The sequence below is a fragment of the Elephas maximus genome, chromosome 1 (genome assembly GCF_024166365.1).
Source record: "Elephas maximus indicus isolate mEleMax1 chromosome 1, mEleMax1 primary haplotype, whole genome shotgun sequence".
NCBI classification, from domain to species: domain Eukaryota; kingdom Metazoa; phylum Chordata; class Mammalia; order Proboscidea; family Elephantidae; genus Elephas; species Elephas maximus.
In genome coordinates this window covers 111395479-111418484 of record NC_064819.1, presented here as the reverse complement: position 1 = coordinate 111418484, position 23006 = coordinate 111395479, and the positions used below count along the sequence as shown (strand labels likewise).

The window sequence follows — 23006 nt, the reverse complement described above, 5'->3', positions numbered from 1 at the left end:
CTGATCCTTTGTTCAGACTGTACTTTTTCTGAGAAGTCTTTCTGACAGCTCCTCTGCGGTCTGATTGCTGCCACCACTGTGTCCCCACAGCATGTTGCACATTTCAGTATGATATCATTTATCACATTTTAACTGCTTTTAGTTCTTTGCTTCCTCTATCAGACCATGAACTCCTTAAGCACCAGGGCCATGCCGTTCATCTTCATATTCAGCACTTGCACACGGCATGTTGTTTGTGGTTAGGTGCTGTCGGGGCAATTCTGACTCATAGCGACCCATGTGAGACAGTAGAACTGCCCCATAGGATTTTCTTGGCTCTAATCTTTATGCAAGCAGATCGCCAGACCTTTCTCCTGTGGAGCCACTGGGTAGGTTTGAACAGCCAACTTTTGGGTTAGCAGCCAAGTGCTTAACCATTGCACCATCAGGGCTCATTTGCACACTGCATAAAGGTTCTCAGTGTCTATTTAATGAGTGATTGAAAAAATTCTCCAGACCTGATATCTAATCAAATCTAATTTTTCTCCCAACAAAGATTTCAGGGAAAAGAATGATTTTATTAGCTATGAAGCAAAAGTAGATCAGGAAGGTATTGTTTCTAGAGAGGCATTACGAAATTAACACTAATAATGAATGAATGAATGAAAGAATGGAAGTACCTGGTATTGAACACTTACTATATGTTAGATGCTTTCCTGTTTAGGTGTTATTCTTAAACGAATCCACAGATGGGAACCCCAAAATTTCTGCTTTTAACACTATTTGGGAAAAGCACTTATATTTTTTTCCCTCAGTTTTAGAATTTATAGATTTTTAAAGGGTAAGATCCCTAAAATTTAAATTTATTTCCTTTGTATCCCTTAGCACTCGGTTTTCCATTAAATGCCAGATAAATACTTGTTATCTTAAATTAACAAAACTATCTGTTGCATATGCAAAAATCTCAGCCACTTTTCAAATAAAGAATTTCTAATGCTAACCATGGATTTTCTAAGTTATTTCTCTGAATTAGCTTAGAAGATACTGGAATTGTTTGGGAAAGATGTGAAGTAAGTAAAATTTTGGTGCCATTAGCTTTCCATGAACTATCAAGATAGTTTTCAGTTGGTAATAATTTTTTGGTTTTTAATAACTACTTGTAGGTGATTAGACCATGTGCATATAAGTCATATGATATATACTAGAAATGAGCAGAGAAATTTAAATCAGGCTTTGGTTTTTGGAAGGATCGCTTCAGAAAGGATTCATGGGCATTACGTAACTAGTTATCTTTTATATTCTGTTAAATAGTGATTTTCTTGTACAGATGATAGAAGGAGACAGATTCTATGTTCCAAAAAGTTTTGAAATATGGGCATAAACAGCTGCTTTTACTGCAGAATTTCTCAAAGCCTGTAATATGCTATATGTGCAGTGAATCACCAATAACGTGTATCATTTTTCATATTTGTTTGATATCATAGAGCCTTTTTTCCTCATTTGGAAAACCTGTTGACATCTTGCAGATATTTCATGGAACACAATTTGGACAGACTCTGGTATTTAGATTGTGAAGATGCAAAAAACATACATATGATTTTCCAGTCATTATGGGAAGGGGCAATCAATATCTGTGCAGGTTGGAGTCCCTGGGTGGTCAAATAAAATGCACTCAGCTGCTAACTAAGAGGTTGGAGGTTTGGGTCCACCCAGAGGCACCTTGGAAGAAAAGCTTGGTGATCTACTTACAAAAAATCACTCATCGAAAACACTATAGAGCACAATTCTACTTTGACACGAATGGGGTCACCATGAGTTGGAATCGAATCAATGGCAACTCATTTTTTTTTTTTTTTTTTTAATGTGCACGTTAAAACAGAAGCCCATAAGGATTCTGTCTCCTCTTACTATCTGGTTACTTAGGCCTGAGCAAAAATTTATAGTTTGATAGAGAATGGTGCTCCATACCACTGCTTCATTGTTGAATTTTTCACCCTCCCAAGGCAGAAAGTCTCCAAATTCTCTAGTCTCTGAATATTCCAGAATGGCGTTTATCCACACGAGAGATCAATACAGCCTTACTGGATCCCTTACAGTTCCATAACATGTATTCCACCTTCCAGGCAAACTAGACCCACTGTTTTCTGAGCAATGGGTTTCCTTTTGCTCTTTCTCTTTCCTTGTCTAGGATATCCACCCATTCCCTTCCCTACGTTGAAATAGGAGCATTATCTGTTTAATATGTATTTAATAGGGTTTACTCTATGCAAATAACTAATGATGCTTGTAGTTTTAGAAAAAGATGCTCATAGAATATCTTGTGTGTCCCCTAGTTGGTCGTGAACCCTCCCTCCTTTCAACTGTTTTAGAATATTTTATATCTCACACAACAGTTTTCTTGCCTGCCTGGTATAACTGTCTGCTTGCCTCTAACCTGCGAGTAGACTAAGAGTACTGCAAGCAGGAGCTGTGCCTTGATTGCAAACCTGGTAGTTGTTGCTGTTGTGTGGTGTCAAGTCGATTCTGACTCATGGTGACCCTATGGGACGAAGTAGAACTGCCCCATAGTGTTCCCAAACTATGGATTCAAACTGCTGACCTTTTGGTTAGCAGCCTGAGCTCTTTGTTTAATTGAGTGCATAGGCACCCCTAAGGGGATTAATAGAAGGGCAGTAACGCTGTTTCCCAGACTCATCTAACCAAAGATGGCAGCGTCTGACTCCTCAGGAATTCAACCGGTATTTAAAGACAAGATTTCACAGACAGCACGCACCTAGATCTCTCCTGTAGAATGGGCTTGCTTTAGAGCAAGCCTCATCCAGTGTCAAAGAGAAGGACGTTTGGAGACCCTAGACTCTGCTGTCACTCACTCATTCCCAATACTGTTGAGTAGTAAATGTTAAAGAACAGACTGGATTGACTTAATTAAGCTGACAATGTTTTTAATTTTATTAAACAAATCCTGCCAAAACCAAATTAAAAGCTAGGTTTTTGCCTTAAAGAATTTTCAAAATGCAAGCATTTTCCTTGAAATATCATTAGCAATTAAACTCTTAATTTGACTGAAAGACCCTGACAGTCTTGTGGGTGGCAGAAAGATGGGTCCCAATTCTTTTTTAGATGACTTCAATTTAAGTATTAGATAAGATGTACATGTCATGTTAGGAAGGTTTGATGCACCTATGTAGAGACAGAGCTCTCATTGTTGCAGATGAGATACATGTACCCCACCGTCTTTTTCCTAGTGTTTTCTCTTTATTGTGCTTTAGATCAAGGTTTACAGAGCAAATTCGTTTCTCCTCAAAAAATTATTACACACATTGTTTTGTACCTTGGTTGCCAACCTCATGACATGTCAACACTCTCTCCTTCTGGACCTTGGGTTCCCCCTTACCAGCTTTCCTGTCCCATCCTGTCTTCTCGTCCTTGCCCCTGGGCTGATGTGCCCCTTTAGTCTCGTTTTGTTCTATGGGCCTGTCTAATCTTTGACCAAAGGGCCAATCAGGAGTGACTTCAGTACTGAGTTAAAAGGACATCCAGGGGGCCATACTCTCGGGGTTTCTTCAGACCAGTAAGTCTGGTCTTTTTTTTGTGAATTAGAATTTTGTCCTATATTTTGCTTCAGCTCTGTCCAGGACCCTCTATTGTGATCCCTGTCAGAGCAGTCATGGTGGTAGCCGGGCACCATCTAGTTGTGCTGGACTCAGTCTGGTAGAGGCTGTGGAAGTTGTGGTCCATTAGTCCTTTGGGCTAATCTTTCCCTCGTGTCTTTGGTTTTCTTCATTCTCCCTTGCTCCAGACGGGGTAGGACCAGTAGAGTATCTTAAATGGCTGCTCAGAAGGTTTTAAGACTCCAGACACTATTCACCAAAGAAGGATGTAGAACATTTTCTTTACAAACTATGTTATGCCAATTGAGCTGGATGTTGCCTAAGACGGTGGTCCCCAGCCCTCAGCCCAGTAATTCGGTTCCTCAGGGAGTTTGAATGTATCTGTGAAGCTTCCATGACCTTGCCTTGGTCAAGTTGTACTGACTTTCCCAGTATTGTGTACTGTCTTACCCTGCACCAAAGTTACCATTTACCTATCGTCTAGTTAGTGTTTTTTCCCTCCCACCCCTCCCCTCCCTCGTAACCATCAAAGATTGTTTCTTTTTGTGTGTAAATCTTTTCATGAGTTTTCATAATAACTGGTCTCATACAATATTTGTCCTTAGGTGATTGATTTATTTCACTCAGTATAATGCCCTCCAGATTCATCCATGTTGTGAGATGTTTTGAAGATTCATCATTCTTTATTGTTGCGTATTATTCCATTATGTGTATGTACCGTAGTTTGTTTATCCATTCATCTGTTGATGGGCACTTAGGTTGTTTCCATCTTTTGCTATTGTGAACAGTGCTGCAATGAACATGAGTGTCTTAGTCATCTAGTGCTGCTGTAACAGAAGTACCACAAGTGGATGGATGGCTTTAACAAAGAGAGATTTATTTCCTCACGGTAAAATAGGCTAAAAGTCCAAATTCAAGGCGTGAGCTCCAGGGGAAGGCTTTCTCTCTCTGTTGGCTATGGAAGAAGGTCCTTATCCTCCATCTTTCCATGGTCAAAGTACTTCTCAGGCGCAGGGACCCTGGGCCCGAAGGACGGGCTCTGCTCCTGGTGCTGCTTTCTTGGTAGTATGAGGTCCCAACTCTCTGCTTGCTTCCCTTTCCTTTTATCTCTTGAGAGATAAAAGATGGTGCAGGCCATACCCCAGGTAAATTCCCTTTACATTGGATCAGGGATGAGACCTGGGTAAGGGTGGTGTTACAATCCCACCCTAATCTTTAACATAAAATTACAATCACAAAATGGAGGACAACCACAGAATACTGGGAATCATGGCCTAACCAAGTTGATACACACATTTTTGGGGGACATAATTCAATCCATGACAATGGTTGTGCATATGTCTATTCATGTGACAACTCTTATTTCTCTAGGATATATTGCTGGATCATATGATTTATAGGGTCACCATGAGTCGGAATCGACTCGACGGCACTGGGTTTGGTTTTTTTGGTTTGGATGATATTTCTATTTCTAGCTTTATCGGAATCGCCATATCATTTTCCAAAATGGTTGTACCATTTCAAATTCCCACAAGCAGTGCATAAGAGTTCCAATTTCCCAGCAGTCTCTCCAACATTTGTTATTTTCTGGTTTTTTGATTTGTGCCAGTAATGTTGGGGCGAGATGTTATCTCGTTGCAGTTTGGATTTGCATCTCTCTTGTGGCTAGTGATTGCGAGCATTTCCTCATATGTCTGTTAGCTGCGTGAGTGTCTCCTTTGGTGAAGTGTTTATTCATTTCCTTTGCCCATTTTTTAATTGGATTATTTGTCCCTTTGTTGTAGAGGTATTGGATTTTCCTACAGATTTTAGAAATTAGACCTTTGTTGGATTTGTCACAGCCAATTTTTTTTTCCCAGTCTGTAGGCTTTCTTTTTACTCTTTTGGTGAAGTCTTTTGATGCGCATAAGTGTTTAATTTTTAGAAGATTCCAGTTATCTAGCTTATCTTCTGGTATTTTTGTATTGTTAGTTATGGCTTGTATCGTACTTATGCTGTGTATTAAGGCCTTTAGTGTTGATTCTGTTTATTCTTCTATGATCTTTATAGTTTTTGGTTTTATATTTAGGTTTTGAGCCATTTTGAATTATTTCTTGTGTATGGTGTTAGGTATGAGTCCTGTTTCATTTTTATACAGATGGACATCCAATTTTGCCGGCACCGTTTGTTAAAAAGACTGTCTTTTCCCTCATTTAATGGACTCTGAGCCTTCGTTGAAGTTCAGGTGACCATAGGTTCTCAGTCCTGTGCCTTGGTCAATGTGTCTGTCATTGTACCAGTACAAGGCTGTTTTGACTACTGTAGCTGTATAGTAGGTTCTGAGGTCAGGTACTGTGAGTCCTCCTACTTTATTCTTTTTCTTCAGTAGTGCTTTACTTATCTTTCCTTTTAATATAAAGTTAATGATTAGTTTTTCTATTTCATTAAAGAATGCTGTTGGTATTTGGATCGGGATTGCATTGTATTTGTAGATTGCTTTGGGTAGAATTGACATTTTCATTTATTGAGTCTACCTATCCATGAGCATGGTATGTTTTTCCATTTATGTAGGTCTCTTTTGGTATCGTGCAGTGGTATTTTTTGTAGTTTTCTTTATATAGGTCTTTAATGTCCCTGGTTAGTTTTATGCCTAAGCATTTTATTTTTTTAGGGGATATTATAAATGGTATTGTTTTCCTGATTTCCTTTTCATAGTTCTCTTTATTGGTGTATAAGAATCCAACTGATTTTTGTATGTTTATCTTGTATCCTGCTACTCTGTTGAATCTTTCTTTCAGTTCTGCTAATTTTCTTGTATAGTCTTTTTTTTTTTTTTTACCTTCTTAAACAAATGATTAAAAAACAATAATGAAATTAAAGGGTCAGCAGTGGAAAGGTAGCAGAATAATAAAAACAGCCAGATGATTTCACATCTCTTTTTCTCTTTGTGTTTGATGGTAATTTCTTACTGCTTTATCCCTAGGAGGAGTGAGAATTTGAACATGAAAGAATGAGATGAGTGAAAATTGAATACCGTTCTGACAGGGACTGTCTTAGTCATTTGATAACCACAGAACTATGAGAACCAAAGTTGGATACCGATCCACCAGGTTGTAGTAATCAACACTGGTTTCATTATCTGTACCAGAAATTTTATCATCCCGTCAGGAAAGTGATAAAGAAACAAGAAATGACTTAATTTGGTGTGCAAATATTAACACTAATACTCTGTTTGCTGTCAGAATCAATATGTAACCTAAGCTGATAAGTGTCTTAGTTATCTAGTGCTGCCTTAACAGAAATACCACAAGTGGATAGCTTTAACAAACAGAAATTTATTTTCTCACTGTTGAGGATGCTAGAAGCCCAAATTCAGAGCACTGGCTCTAGGAGAAAGCTCTCTCTCTGTCAGCTCTGGAGGAAGGCTCTTGTCTCTTTAGCTTCTGCTTCCTGATTCCTTGGAGATCTCCATGTGTCTTGGCATCTCTGTTACCCTGTCTCTGCTTGTTTAATCTCTGTTATATCTCAAAAGAGCCTGACTCAAGACACACCCTATGCTAAACCTTCCTTATTAACATAACAAAGATAATCTATTCCCAAATGGTATTATAGCCACAGGCATCCTGTTGCCATTGAGTTGATTCCAACCTACAGCAACCCCATAGGACAGAGTAGCACTGCTCCATAGAGTTTCCAAGGAGTGGCTGGTGGATTCCAACTGCCAACCGTTTGGTTAGCAGCCGAAGGGTTAACCATTACACCACCAGGGCCCCTAACCACAGGCATAGAGGTTAGGAGTTACAACACATATTTTTTGGGGGGACGCAATTCAATCCGTAACAATAAACTTATTTGATAATCACTTTCTGGCCTCTTAACCCGTTTTTTAAAATTCTCTTTTTATAGGAAAAGATAAGATTAAAGTGTCCGAGGATGACTTGAAGAAACTCCTTCTAATTAAGTGGTGTGTTTTGGAAACCATTCGTTTAAGAGCCCCTGGTGTCATTGCTAGAAAGGTGGTGAAGCCAGTCAAAATTTTGGTGAGTTATGGTTTAGTTTAAAAATAACCAGCCTTCTAGTTTAAAAATAACCAGCCTTCTAGAAATAAAAAAAGTACATGTTTTGCCCACACATTATGAGACAAAGCTTCTTGTTCCATTAAGCACTAAGTGACCCTGGAGAGGTTACTAATAAGAGTTGTGCAACATATTAACATTTCTTTAATATGCTAACAGGCATTTGGGTTAAAATGTAACCCTTTGATAACCATTTTGCTCATAGGATTCTGTATCAGGATTAAACCTGCTGCCGTTGAGTCGATTCTGACTCATAGCGACCCTACAGGGCGGAGTAGAACTGCCCCATAGAGTTTACAAGGAGCGCCTGGCAGATTCAAACTGCTGACCTTTTGGTTAGTAGCCGTAGCACTTAACCGCTATGCCACCAGGGTTTCCAAATTAGTATAATCTTATTTAAATCAAGAAGGTGGATTGCTTAGTCTCTTCTTCACAGAACAATCAACAAGTATCCCTGAGCAGCAACAGGCTGAGGAATTCAAAGGGTAAAGAAAGTTCTTAATAGAAGATATGTGGATAACTGCAAGGCAATTCCAGGCCACAGATCACAGATATGGGAACGGGTAGCAGAAATGCCATGGATAATCTCAACTAATACTGGCAGTCCACAGCTGAGTGAGGAAGAGAGGTGTTTTCTATGAGCAAAGTAGGAGAAAAGTCTGAAGTGTGCCATGGAAAGCATGTGCCCAAAGTAGACTTTCAGGTCAATATTTGGTGACTCAATCAGTCAGAAAAAAGGCTTTTTTTTTAAAGAAAGACTTGACTTAGGGCCTACGTTATTGAGATAGATTGCACTCTCATTCACTTTATTATATACAGATTCGGAGTACTTGAAATCAAACCAAGAAAATTTTGCAGTGATAGAAGACAAGAGACAAAAATCTAGCTTATCACAGTTGTAACTTGCCAAATCCAAAGGAGACATAGGTTGTTTAACTAATTTTACATAAATTATGGCATTTAGTTTTATTGGTATTTTGGTAGTTTTTTATTTTAAGCAATTAAGTTATTAATTATGTTAAGCTATAAGTATAAAAAGAATATGGCTTCAGAGGAATTAGCCAAACAGCTTGGTACAATTAAGTAGAGCAATGGGCTTATTACCCTGAGTGCTACTGTAATTCTTACTGAACATTTATTAAACCTCAGTTACATGCTGGTTAGTAGATAATTAGCTAAATTACAGGCTAATTTTTTTTTTTTTTTTTTTTTTTTGTGGATATCTTGTTTGTTGTTTTTAGCATACAGACCTCATATGTATTTTGTTAGGTTTAAACTAAAATATATCATTTATTTTGCAGCTCTCATAAATGATATTTTTAAGGTTTTGGTTTCCAATTGTACATTGCTTGTTTATAGAAATACAGTTGATTTTTATGTGTTGACTTCGTATCTGCAACCTTGCTAAACTCAGCTGTGAATTCCCTATAAAAAAATTTTTTTTAATTAAAGATAATAGATACACAAAACAATTCAAGGTATTATGAGAAAAAATGAATAGTCTCTTACCTCTGCTTCCTCACACCAGATTTTCTTCCTAGAGGACGTGAGGCTCAGGTATATCTATGCTCCTTCCAAACTGGCCGTGGTTTTCTCAGTGGTAGAGTGGCCCCGAACATGTGCTAAGACTACTCTCTTCTGAGAATGCCCCAGCATTTCCTTTTATTATTTTTCACACTGTCTTTTTTAATATTTGTGAAAGTTTCAGTGTTTCCTGCATTTACTTTTTCTAAATAAAATGAACATAGCCTTTCCTCTTAAGAAACCAAAACTAATCACTATAAAGTCCTATCTGCAAAGCTGAGACTTTAACCTTAAAAATGATACCTTGCACGGCCTTACTTTCTTATTAAATAGGTAAATCATGGTAATGAGGGAAAAAAGGGAGGCCATAAAAAGAAGTAAAAAGGAAAAAAGTTGCTTAAAATTTCACAAGTCAGAGATAGCTGTGAACATTTTGGTATTATGATTTCAGATTTGTTTTTCCTCTAGTATATGCATTTTTTAGGAATTCAATTGAGATCTTACCATGCTAATTGTTTCATAACCTGCTTTGATTTTATTCAATAATAGTTCATGAATAGTTTTCTATATCAATAAAACTATCGGTTGCCAGCCCTGTGACATGTCAACATTCTCCCCTTCTCAACGTTAGGTTCCCCAATACCAGCTTTCCTGTCCCCTCCTTCCTTTGCGTCCTTGCCCCTGGGCTGATGTGCATATTTAGTCTTGTATTGTTTTATGGGCCTGTCTAATCTTTGGCTGAAGGGTGAATCTCAGGAGTGATTTCATTACTGAGCTAAGAGAGTGTCCGAGGGCCATACTGTTGAGGTTTCTCCAGTCTCTGTCAGATCAGTAAGTCTTTTTTTTTTAAATAAGCTTTAGATGAAGGTTTATAGAACAAACTAGTTTCTCATCAAACAGTTAGTATACACGTTGTATGACATTGATTAACAACCCCATGACATGTGAACACTGTCCCTTCTCAACCCTGGCTTCCTTATTACCAGCATTCCTGTTCCCTCTTACCTTCCTGTCCCCACCCTAGGGCTGGTGCATCCCTTTAGTCTTGTTTTGTTCCATGGGCCTGTTCAATCTTTGGCTGAAGGGTGAACCTCAGGAGTAGTCCCATTACTGAGCTGAAAGCGTGTCTGGGGGCCATACTCTCAGGGTTTCTCCAGCCTCTGTCAGGCCAGCAAGTGTGGTCTTTCTTTTTGAATTAGAATTTTGTTCTACATTTTTCTCCAGCTCTGTCCGGGACCCTCTGTTGTGATCCCTGTCAGAGCAGTCAGTGGTAGTAGCTGGGCACCATCTAGTTTTACTGGACCCAGTCTGGTGGAGGCCATGGTAAACGTGGTCCAAGATCAATAAGTCTTGCCTGTTTTCTTCTGAGTTATAAATTTGTTCTGTATTTTTCTCCAGCTCTGTCTGGGACCCTTAATTGTAATCCTTGTCAGAGCAGTTGGTGGTGGTAGCTGGGTCCCACGTAGTTGTGCTGGCCTTAGTCTGGTAGAGGCTGTGGTAGTTGTGGTCCATTAGTCCTTTGGATTAATCTTTCCCTTGTGTCTTTGGTTTTCTTCATTCTCCATTGTTCCAGATGGGGTGAGACCAGTGGCGTATCTTAGCCACTCACAAGCTTTTAAGATTCCAGACACTACTCAGCAAAGTAGAATGTAGAACACCTTGTTTATAAACTATATTATGCCAGTTGAGCTAGATGTTTCCTGAGTCTCTGGTCTCCACAGCCCTCAGCCCATTAATTTGGTCCCTCAGGGAATTTGGATGTGTCTTTGGAGCTTTCATGACCTTGCCCTCACCAAGTTGTGTTGGCTTCCCCAGTATTGTGTACTGTCTTACCCTTCACCAAAGTTACTGCTTCTCTATTGTCTATTTAGTGTTTTTCCCTTCTACCCCTCCCCTCCCTTGCAGTGATCAAAGACTGTTTCTTTTTGTGTGTAAACCTTTTCATGAGTTTTTATACCAGTGGTTTCATACAATATTTGTCCTTACATGATTGACTTATTTTACTCAGCGTAATGCCCTCCAGATTCATTCATGTTGTGAGATGCTTCACAGATTGATCATTGTTCCTTATCGTATTGTGTAGTATTCCATTGTGTGTATGTACCATAGATTGTTTATCCATTCATCTATTGATGGACATCTAGGTTGTTTCCATCTTTTTGCTATTTTGAGGAATGCCGCAATGAACATGGGTGTGCATATGTCTATTCGTGTGACAGCTCTTATTTCTCAAGAATATATTCCTAGAAGTGGAGTTGCTGGATCATATGGTATTTCTCTTTCTAGCTTTTTAAGGAAACTCCATATTGTTTTCCAAAATGGTTGTACAATTTTGTATTCCCACCAGCAGTGAATAAGAGTTCCAATCTCCCTGCAGCCTCTCCAGCATTTGTTGTTTTCTGTTTTTTTGATTCATGCCAGTAATGCGGGGGGTAAGATGGTATCTCATTGTGGTTTTGATTGCAGTGGGTGGGAAATAGCTAGTGATCACTAGCATTTCCTCAGGTGTCTGTTAGCCACTTGAATGTCTTCTTTTGTGAAGTGTCTGTTCACTTTCCTTTGCCCATTTTTAATTGGATTTTTTGTCTTTTTGTTGTAGAGGTGTTGGATTTTCCTGTAGATTTTAGAGATTAGACCTTTGTCAGGTTTGTCATAATAATTTGGTTCTTTTAAGCTTGATATATTTTTTAAAACAGGTAGAATGTCTTTGCTAAAGTTTATATATATGTTCCCAGGAAATTGGATTATAAAAAACATTTTACATAGTCATCTATGTCAAATAGTGACAGAGGCCCATATTCTCCCTCCCATTGGACAATTGATCAAGGTTTCTTACAGTGAATGCTAGAAATGTTCTCCCACTGCCCTTTCCTCATGCAGTCTGAACAGGAATTTGGTTTCATCTGCAAGAATACCCAGAAAAAAATTACAAAGAAATGTTGAAAAAGAACAATAATGAGGGAATATTAATTATCTTCTCAAAGGTATTAAATCGTGTTATAAAACTACAACAGTTAAAACAGTATGATACTTGTGTCAGGCCAGACATTCAGGTCAACAGAACAGACTGGTTAAGTAGCAAAGAAACAAACCCCTTTGTATGTGACAATTTAATAAAAAAATAAATGAATCATTTTGAATCAATAAAGAGGGAAGAGATTAATATATGCTTTGGAATGACTGATTAAAAGTGGGTATTTTTTAAACCTCTAGAATAGTGGTTCTCAAATGTTTTGGTTCCAACATCCCTTCGACTCTTCACAATTTTTGAGGACCACACAGGGCTTTAGTCTATGTTTGTTACATCTATCAATATTTACAGTATCAGAAGTTAAATTTAAAAATTTTTAAATATTTATTTAATTCATTCAAAACTAACAAGAAACTTACTATATATTATTAACATAATATCATTTTCTGAAGATAACTATTTTTCAAACAAAATCAATGCAGAATAGCATTATTTTAAATTCTTTCAAATCTATTTAATGACTTTCTTAACAGAAGATGTCTGGATTCTTATGTATGTGTTTGCAATCAATCTGTTGTGATATGTTTTGGTTGGAGGATATGAAGAAAATTCAGCTTCACATAGACATATAAGTGGAAAAGGGAGGAGTATTTTAATAGCCTTTTCAAATATTTCTGGATATTCTTTTATACTACACTAAAACTTAACAAGTGGTAATTTCTTAAAGATTTGTTACGATGTGAAATCTAAAGAATATTTTGTACCTAGTTTTATTAAAACCCATTGGTTTATTTTATTATACTTTGAATGGATCTTTTGCCCAGGAATGATTTTGACTTGTGGACTCTCTGAAAAAGTCTTAGGGAGACTTTTTAGTGAGAACTGCTGCTATAGAGAGAAAAGGACTGGCTATGTTATTAATTAATTAACAAAATCATAGGAAGATGAGAATATTTGACTACATCATATCAAGATTTAGCATATGTTATTTTAGAAGTATAACTCAAATTAAATTTAAACCAGAAATTAAGGAAAAAAATCTATGTAATTAAGACACATGAGTAAATAATTTTATATTTAAAGAACTCATACAGATAAATAAGTGAAGCAGTAATATCACATAGATTAATGGGGACAGGACATGAGCAAAGAAGTTGATAGGAGAAGAGAACTTGTTGACACAGAACATGTTCAGCGAAGTCATAAAGATTTAGCTAGCAACCAAAAAGAGCCTATTAAAAATGTCAGATTCGGAGAAAGAGGGCAATGAAACTGACATTCTTATATGTTGCAGTTAGAAACATATTTTGCCATAAATTTGAGCATATAGTTGAATAACATGTATTAAGAGCTTTAAAAATATACATGCCCATTGCCTTATGAATGAGTATATTAAAAATTTGCATGAAATATACTTTATGGAAGAAGATACTGATGATGGCATTATTTATTACAGAAAAAACATGGAAATGATTAAATTAATAATGGTTTCATCTACTCGATGAACAGTAAACCATGATCGGAGGGAAAATTATTCATAATGGTCATACAGTAAAAAGAAAAAATATTTATATTGTAATGTTAAGTGTTCCCCAGTCTGGGATCCACTGTGGTTTTCATCACCGGGGCACTTGCTGCAAAGCCCAGTATTGCATATCAAAAGCTATATTAGAGTGGGTTTATCCTAGATTATCAGGAACCCTAGTGGCACAACAGTTAAGCGCTCAGCTGCTAACAGGTTGGCAGTTAAACCCTACGCAGTTGCTACACTGAAGAAAGATCTGGTGATTCGCTCCCGTAAAGATTCCATAAAAACCCAGTGCCACCGAGCCGATTCTGACGCATAGCGACCCTATAGGACACAGTAGAACTGCCCCATAGAGTTTCCAAGGAGTGCCTGGTGGGTTCAAACTGCCGACCTTTTGGTTAGCAGCCGTAGCACTTAACCACTACGCCACCAGGGTTTTCCCATAAAGATTAAAAAAAAAAAAAAAAACCCACTGCCTTCCAGTCGATTCCGACTCACAGCGACCCTATAGGACAGAGTAGAACTGCCCCGTAGAGATTCCAAGGAGCGCCTGGCAGATTTGAACTGCCTACCTTTTGGTTAGCAGCCATAGCGCTTAACCACTACACCGGCAGGGTTTCCCTATAAAGATTACAGCCTAGAAAACCCTATCTAGTAGTTCTGTTCTGCCACATGGGGTCAGTATGAGTCGAAATCGACTCAACAGCACCCAACAACAACATATTTGATTCTGAAGTTTAGAAGTTTACCTGATATTTTCACCCTGTGTAACCAAATATATTTTCACCCTGTATAATCAAATACATAAAGTTAGCAGTTGGAACCCACCAGCCACTTCACAGGAGAAAGATGTGGCAGTCTGCTTCTGTAAGAATTACAGCCCTGGAAGCCCTTTGGGCGCAGTTCTACTCTGTCCTATGGTCGAAATTGACCCGATGGAAATGGGTTTAACCAAGCATGTATGCATACATGACTGATAATCAGAAGTAGAAAGCAGTGATTGGCTAAACGGGAAAGGAGAAATGACCCATCCGGGAAAGAGTTGGATTGTCTCACCATCAGTTATAAAATGTATATGTCTTTGCCACAATATAGGTGTAACATTATTTTTAATGAGTCAAACTCTCTTTAAATCAGATTTAAAAAAAATGATTTGGAACCTATTTTCTCTCTTAGAATTACACTGTTCCTTCTGGTGACTTGTTAATGTTGTCTCCATTTTGGCTACATAGAAATCCAAAGTATTTTCCTGAACCTGAGTCATTCAAACCTGTAAGTTGTCTCTTTCAGTATACGTTGTCCTTTGATTTTAATGTCTTTTTATGCAGAGTATGAATTGATAAATTGACTAGGACTGTATCATTAAGCAACAATATTTCTTTGGTAACTAAGAACCAAGTTGATTACAAAGTGCAAATTAGACTACTAATATAGAAAACTTTGTGGAATTGGTTTCCCCAATTTTAAAAAGTTACCTGCACTAGGAAGGCATGTTATATACGCCTAATTCTGATGGAAGACTTGTTTCCTGTTCTTCAGGCAATGCTTCTATTATTGGTTTCCAAGGAATACAAAAAATAAAGCAAATTAAAATTGTGTTCTGGTATTTCTTAGAACTGTGGAGTTGCAGGGCTGAACAGAATCCTAAGAGGTCAATTAGCCTGTTCTCTGCCTTCAGGTAAAATTGTCAGAAATGGCATCCACGTGTATTCACACTGCATCCCAGGCTTTCTCCAACATGCAGGCCTGTCAGTGTCTTATTACGAAACTTATTACCCAGGGCAGTTTTATGATGGAGCCTGAGACCTTCTTATAAATAGTCTTACACTTCAGAGGTCAAGTCTGTGGTTGATTTACATTATCATTTACGTTTGCCACTTAACAGAATTCTTTTTAAGGCTTTTATTTATAAGTGTGCGTTCCAAAAACACAATTGTGTCTGATATTAATAACAAGTTGGTGGGGACGGGGGGGAACAAACTACCAATAGCCCTGCAACTTTATATGCAAGGATTAGCTGTACAAGGTAATTTTTAGCCTAGAGAAATAAAGTTAAGCTTATTTATATAAGGCTGATTTGAAAAAAAAAAAAAAAATGCTTTTCTTCCCACAGGAACGTTGGAAAAAGGCAAATTTAGAGAAGCATGCTTTCTTGGACAGCTTCATGGCATTTGGAAGTGGGAAGTACCAGTGTCCTGGAAGGTCAGTAAGACAGCTGGGCCACATTTATCCAGAGAGTCTGTAGAAAGATGATGGTTCAGAGGGGGAGGCTTTGGCTTAATCTCCCTTTTCTTTATTATCAAACTACAGGGGTATCTAGGAGACCACATTTTGTTTAATTGGTCAGTCATACTATGTGTTGTCTTTGTGGGAATGTCTAAAGTGGCTCCCGATAGACCTTGTGAGAGAAAAATATTATACTTGCAGCTGCCAGATAAAAACAGGGCTTATAGTTCAAATGCTCAGCTTTCATATAAGGAAAATTAAAAGTGGTTTAGAGTTCTACCTTTTTTAAAATAAAAATTGTTATGGTTGTTAGGCATCATCAAGTCAGTTTCAACTCATAGCAACCCCATGGAACAGAGTAGAACTGCCCCATAGGCTTTTCTAGGCTGTAGTCTTTACAGGAGCAGATCGCCGTGTTTTTCTTACAGAGCCTCTGGGTAGGTTCGAACTGCCAACCTTTTTGGTTGGCAGCTGAGTGCTTAACTGTTGTGCTATCAGGGCTCCTTAAAATAAAAAAGTAATAATAATAATAAATAAAATTTGAAGTATAATATTTCTTTAAATACAGCATTATCAAGGATGGTGGCTGGGGTTATAGAACATCTTTAGTTTGTTTTTTGTAAAATGTTTTCCTTTGGTACCTTGTATAGTTAAGTTTCTTTTTCGTGTGATGCCCTGTTCTACTGCATGTGTCCATCATTTACTGAAAGTTATTTTAGGTTTATTTATCCAAGTAGCAAATGTTTTTGAACATCTGGCCTGTGCCAGTTCCTGTACTAAGCATCCGGGATAGGGCACTGACGAAGACAGACATGGTCCCTGACTTCACAGAACTTACAGTCTGTATTAAATATGTCCCGTTTCTTTGCTGGTAATAATTCTGTTGGAGAAATGTTGGTACTATTATTTGTAATAAAATCTTACTCAATGAATGTATACATCCTTTTAAAATCTTATATCTGAATATTTGGTGTTTCTTGCTTGAAGATGTCAGTTGCTCTGTTTGAACAGTAATGAAAATTCATATTTGCAATTATGACTTACTTCTACAGCATCCATTCTAGCCCTCCCTTGTTTTATGCCAATATGTTGCTAGTGATTCATACCTCTCCTCCCAGGTTGCTCCTAATTAGTCTAAGCCAACCATAGGAATTCTATCCCCCTTTTTAAAAATTATTCCAGAAACCTAAGCCTAAGCAGATTGATGTCTAGTATTTCCCTGGAGACAATTCTTTGTCCTGGGGTAGGCAGTTGGAGCCCTGGTGATGCGGTGGTAAGAGCTTGGCTGCTAACCAAAAGGTTGGCAGTTTGAATCCATCAGCTGCTCCTTGGAAACCCTGTAGTGCAATTCTGCTCTGTCCTGTGGGGTTGCTATGAGTCAGAATCCACTAAATGGCAATGGGTTTTGTTTGTTTTGGGGGGTAGACAGTTACCTAAACTGGGAGAGACTTTTCTCCCACAGTTAGGAGACAGGTCTCTGTCATCCTTTCCCATTGGGTGTGAACACAAAAGCGTGTAACCCCAGCTGTTATTAGCAATGAGTCCCAGAGGAACAAGTCTTAGGATGATGCAGAGTCTGTGGACCTTAAAAATGGAAAAACCAGGTCCATATATTTGAATCACTGAATTCATTAGTCTTGAAATGTTCATCTACTTCTTGCTGTGTTAGATAATAAATGTCCGTATTTTTTTAGGTGGTTTGGGTTGGGAATTCCATTGTTTAGAGCTGGAAACATGCTGATAACACCCATCAAAAAAACACCAAAATTGTGCTTTGTAATTGAATGTCAGATACTGTAGGGGTATTAGTGTAACAAACAGTAACAACAAAGTTCATCCTCCTCTATATTACTTTCACTTTAGGGAAACAGTTCTTAAAACAGTTCTAAAAGCAATAGAAACCGTTACTTTTTCCAATTCCTTTGCCATGTATTTTACATAGCAACTAAAGAGTTTATTATAACTCTCATTGAAAGCGAGCTAGAAGTATTTTAAATCAAGGACTGAAATGCTTTGCGATGACGCATGTAGTATGGGCCAATGGTTAAGGATTAACTGATGACTATTGTTTCTAAGGTTTTTTATTGTTTCTAAGAGGGGCTGTGAGATTCACAGTAAGGGGTACAAAAAAGAGGAACCACTTCCAAGACAAATCTGTCCTGGAAGAAGTACAGCCAGAATTTTCCTTAGAAACAAGGATGGCGAGACTTCATCTCATGTACTTCGGACGTGTTATCAGGAGAGACCAGTCCCTGAAGAAGGACATCGTGATTGGTAGAGTAGAGGGTTAGCAAAAAAGAGGAAGACCCTCAGGGAGATGAATTGACACTGTGGCTGCAACAGTGGGCTCAAACATAGCAACGATTGTGAGGATAGTGTAGGACCGGGCAGTGTTTTGTTCTGTTGTACATAGGGTCACTATAAGTAGGAACCGACTTGACGGCACCTAATAACAACAACAACTTGATACTTCAACTCAATCAATAGTATCTTATTTATACAGAAGCCGAATATTTTAAAAATTCACTGAGCTCTTACTATATGCAAAGGCTCCATACATGAGTAAGACATGTTCTCAGCCCTCAACAGATGACATTTTGGTGAAGGCAAGGAGGACACCAGATTCACAAGTAAATGCAAAGAATGCAGGATGAGAGACACCCAAGTGCCACACTGTGGAGATTCAACAGAGAGGTACCTCTAGTCAAGGTGGCCTTAGAACATTTTCTGGGAAAAGTGGCTGTTGAAGGGCTGGACGATTTTCCAAACTGAGAAAACAAAATGAGCGAAGGGTCATTAAACACAGGTATCGGGACCAGATTACAGGTAGAGGAGTGGTGGGAAATAAGGCTGAAAAGGTACATTGGCCAAATTGGAAAGGCCCCTTAATGCTTGGTTTAGGAGTTTGTACTCAGCTCACTAGGCACTAATGAAGCATTCAAAGGTTCTGGGTAAGGGATGATAGCAGAGTAATCAGGGTGGGTAGAATGGATTAGGGTAGGACATGACTTACGTTATGTGGTCGTGATAATATTCCATGTGAGATACATGGAGTAGTAGAACCTACCAGATTTTGAAAATAAGTGGGGATCAGTGGAGAAGAATTTGAGGTAAACTGTAGCTTTGAATCTCAGTGGCTGGAAGAGATGGTGGAAATAGGAAAATCAGGCACATGAGTTATTTTGGGCACAACATGTTACGTTTTCCTTTGAGGTGTGGCAAAATATATATCATAAAACCATATCTATTGAATAAATATGACAATAAAAAACTTATTAATTATAGTTTTCTATGAAGTTTCTGTTTTAAAAAGCCCTTAATTCTAGTTTTCTCTTGTTTTTTGGGCCCTGGTGGTGCAGTGGTTAAGAACCACGGCGTGCTACGGCTATGAGCCAAAAAAAGGTTGGCAGTTCAAATCCACCAGCTGTTCCTTGCTCATTAAGTGTAGTTTTCTATTAAGTGTCTGTTGTAAAAAAGCCCTTAATTCTCATTTTCTCTTATTTTAAACAGCCAACCCATAAAACGTTTTGTTTTTAAAGACAGACAGAAACAAACATGAGTGACTTCATTAGGACACTATATACCAAGATAGATCTTTCCCCTAGAAATTTAATCCCATAAACCCTTAATATAATCTCCAGAAAATCATACCCATTCTTAGTTTATATACCAGGAGCCAATATATTTTCTCATGTACCAAATATTCAGTGAGTCAAAGAAAGTTGCCTGTAATGTCACTGATCAAAATTTGCCGTGAACACATAATCTTGTGTCCTTGCAGCTGTTAGGTCTTGGAGCTCAGGCCACTGAGGCAGTATGAGAGTCCCTCTCACAAGTGAACTCAGAGGGTTTTGCTGAGTTTACTAAATAATAAGTACTCTTTGTTGCCATTGGCTGCCAACTAAAGATCAAAATGGAAGAGCTGTAGTTCCTACTCTTAATAATAGTGGGAGCTCTGAAAATAGCAGGGAAGATCCTGGGTACACATGGAAAGGAAAATCTTACCAGGAATTCTTTAGCTCGAGACGTCTGGTGACTTTACAGAAAAACAAACAGGAGAAAGTAGCAGGAACCACCAAACTTTTTCAGCACTAGTAGCATGCAAAGTAAAACATTTCATTACAGTGGAAATTCTGTTTTAGACTATGAGATTTAAATGGAGGAACAAGATGAGATTTCCAGTGTGAGAAAAACTCTTTGAGAGTTCATGATTTTAGCACAAGGGATGTACTATCCCAATAAGCTTGATTTTCCCTGGTTCTCATCCCTGCAAGAAGATGCCTGGTTGGCTCTATCATTATATGAATTAAAATGGGTTAAATTCCAGTGTAAAACAATAGCCCTGACTTGGCAAGATTAACACTCTTAGAAAAAGGCATCCTTGGTTAAGAAGACGGAGTCATAAGAATAAAGTTACAGTGCTTGAGAAATGGAAATGAAGTGTGGATGCCTGGGGAATAGGAACTGTGATTTCTAGTTTTATTTTTGGTGACTGGATCCTCATAGGAACCCTGGTGGTGCAGTGGTTAAAGCACTCGACTACTAACTAAGAGGTCTGTGGTTCAAACCCACCAGCCACTCTTCAGGAGAAAGATGTGGCAGTCTGCTACCATAAAGATTTACAGCCTTGGAAACCCTATGGGGCAGTTCTACTCTGTCCTGTAGGGTCTCTATGAGTCAAATCAACTCAACAGCAGTGGGTGTTTTGTTTCTGGTCCGTCATGTATCTTAGGGCAGTGCTAGGCCTCAAAGTAATAGACTTATCTCAAATAACTACTGAGAATCACATAGCTTTTGGAAAGTTAATTTAAAGCATAGGTCCAATTGATGGTAGATTAGTTAGTTCATTCATTTATTTATTTTTTATTATCCTACCTAACATTTCTTGAGCACCTAATATTGATATGACCATTTTTTCATGCAATAAATATTTATTGGGGGCATGATATGTGTCAGGAAGGTTTCTAGAAACTGGAGTTACCTTGGGAAACAAACCAGATGATCATTTTTCTTCCTCCAAAGAGCTCATATTCTAACTCAAGTCACTTTTTGAAACACTGGGGAGCTTCATAGATGCATAACACTCCTGAATCCCTTATAATGTAGTTGGGGAGATGGGACATAGCAACATGACAAAAAATGCTACTTAACAGCACAAGATGGCATATGAGAAATGCTAGATGACTCATATATGTAATAACTGTCATAGGAGTTTGGAGGAAGGGGATAGAAAAGCCTTCGTGGACTAGATGGGAATAATCAATGAACAACATAGAAGAAAGCACAATTACAGGAGAAACACAGGGTGACTTTAATAGAGGAGTTAAACTTGGGACGAAAGTGGCAGTTGGCCACTTCCAAGAAAACTGACAAAAATTTTCTCCAATTTTACATTGTTTATATTATTATTTCTTCCAGACAGTAATGGATATCCATCTATTTATTTAGCAAACATTTATTGAGAGCCTAGAGTTCACGCAAGAGTCCACATTCAGGTATCAGCCTTCAGTGAAGTTAACAAATTAAGTATCCTGTTACTTCTGGGGCTTCATGTACTATTCTTATTTTCATCATGCTGTCTCTATCATAACTTTTCCCTTATTACTTAAAATTTGCTTTACCTTCAGAAAATCTTCTTCCAAAGACAACCTCCAGAGATACTATGGAATCAGACATTGAGGAGAAAAATTAAGTGTTCGTAGGAATGTAATGTACCTATGTATTAACGATACAGGGTAAACTATATATTTGGGATTTGTGAAACTCTAAGTACAGTTGTTTCTATATATCTATTTTAAAGATGCAGTAAGGGGATATGTTCCCAGATCGCCAGTGGATGCCTGAAACCATGAATATTACCAAACCCTGTATATGCTGTTTTTTTTCCCCTATACGTACATACCTATAATAAAGTTTAATTTATAAATTAAGCACAGTACGAGATTAGCAATAACCAGTAATAAAATGGAACAGATATAACAATATACTGTGTCTTAGTCATCGAGTGCTGCTATAACAGAAATACCATAAGTGGATGGCTTTAATGAAGAGAAATTTATTCTCTCACAGTCTAGTAGGCTAGAAGTCCAAATTCAGGGTGCCAGCTCTACAGGAAGGCTTTCTGTCTCTGTCAGTTCTGGGGGAAGATCCTTGTCATCAATCTTCCCCTGGTCTAGGAGCTTCTCAACACAGGAACCGCAGGTCCAAAGGATGTGCTCTGCTCCCAGCACTGCTTTCTTGGTGATATGAGACCTTTCCCCCCTCCCCCCCCGCCCTAATCTCTCTGCTCCCTTCTCTTATACCTCAAAAGGTATTGACTTAAGATGCAACCTAATCTTATAGATCGAGTCATGCCTCACTATTGTAACTGCCTCTAATCCTGCCTCTTTAACATCATAGGCAGGATTTACAACACATAGGAAAATCACATCAGATGATAAAATGGTAGATAATCACACAATATTGGAAATCATGGCCTAGCCAAATTGACACACATTTTGGGGGGACACAATTTAGTTCATAACATACTGTAATAAAAGTTACGTGAATGCAGATCTTAGCAACCTCAACCTACAATTTTTTTTCTTATTAAGTCAAGAACTTTTATCTTTTCACTTAAAGGAAGCACTTTAGGACTTCTCTTTGGCATATCTGAATTGCCAGCATCACTACTCTTGACCTTTGGGGCCATTATTAAGTGAAATAAGGGTTACTTGAACACAAGCACTGCGATATCTTGACAGTTAATCTGGTAACAGAGAAAGAAGACTACTAAGTGACTAACCGGCGGGTAATGTATAGAGTGTGGATGCACTGGACAAAGGGATGATTGACACCCTGGGTGGGGTGGCACAAGATTTCATCACACTACTCAGAATGGCTCGCAATTTAAAACTTATGAATTGTTTATTTCTAGGATTTTCCATTTAATATTTTTGGACCGCACAGTTAACTGCAATGGCAAAAAGTGAAACTGGATAAGGGGGGACTACTGTAATATATTCTTAAGAGTTGGTGTCTTATTCAGTAAAATATCTTTGCAAATCTTGCTGTATTTGAGAAGTGTTATAAAAAGCCTTCCTCTCATTAATACTTAGAAATAGCTGATTGCT

The 23006-nt window shown here is 38.1% G+C and overlaps 1 protein-coding gene across 3 annotated transcripts in view; it reads left to right on the top strand.

Moving 5' to 3' along the window:
• LOC126081623 (24-hydroxycholesterol 7-alpha-hydroxylase) overlaps window positions 1-23006 on the top strand; it is a 104467-nt gene that overhangs the window by 58303 nt on the left and 23158 nt on the right. For 2 of the 3 annotated variants that reach the window (XM_049893577.1, XM_049893570.1), the window contains exons 8-10: window positions 7476-7609; window positions 14845-14940; window positions 15782-15870. In XM_049893577.1, the coding sequence (XP_049749534.1) occupies window positions 7476-7609; window positions 14845-14940; window positions 15782-15870 (319 nt within the window). Of the gene's footprint in view, window positions 1-7475; window positions 7610-14844; window positions 14941-15282; window positions 15347-15781; window positions 15871-23006 lie in introns of all 3 variants that reach the window. The other variant, XM_049893586.1, reaches the window with a different exon arrangement.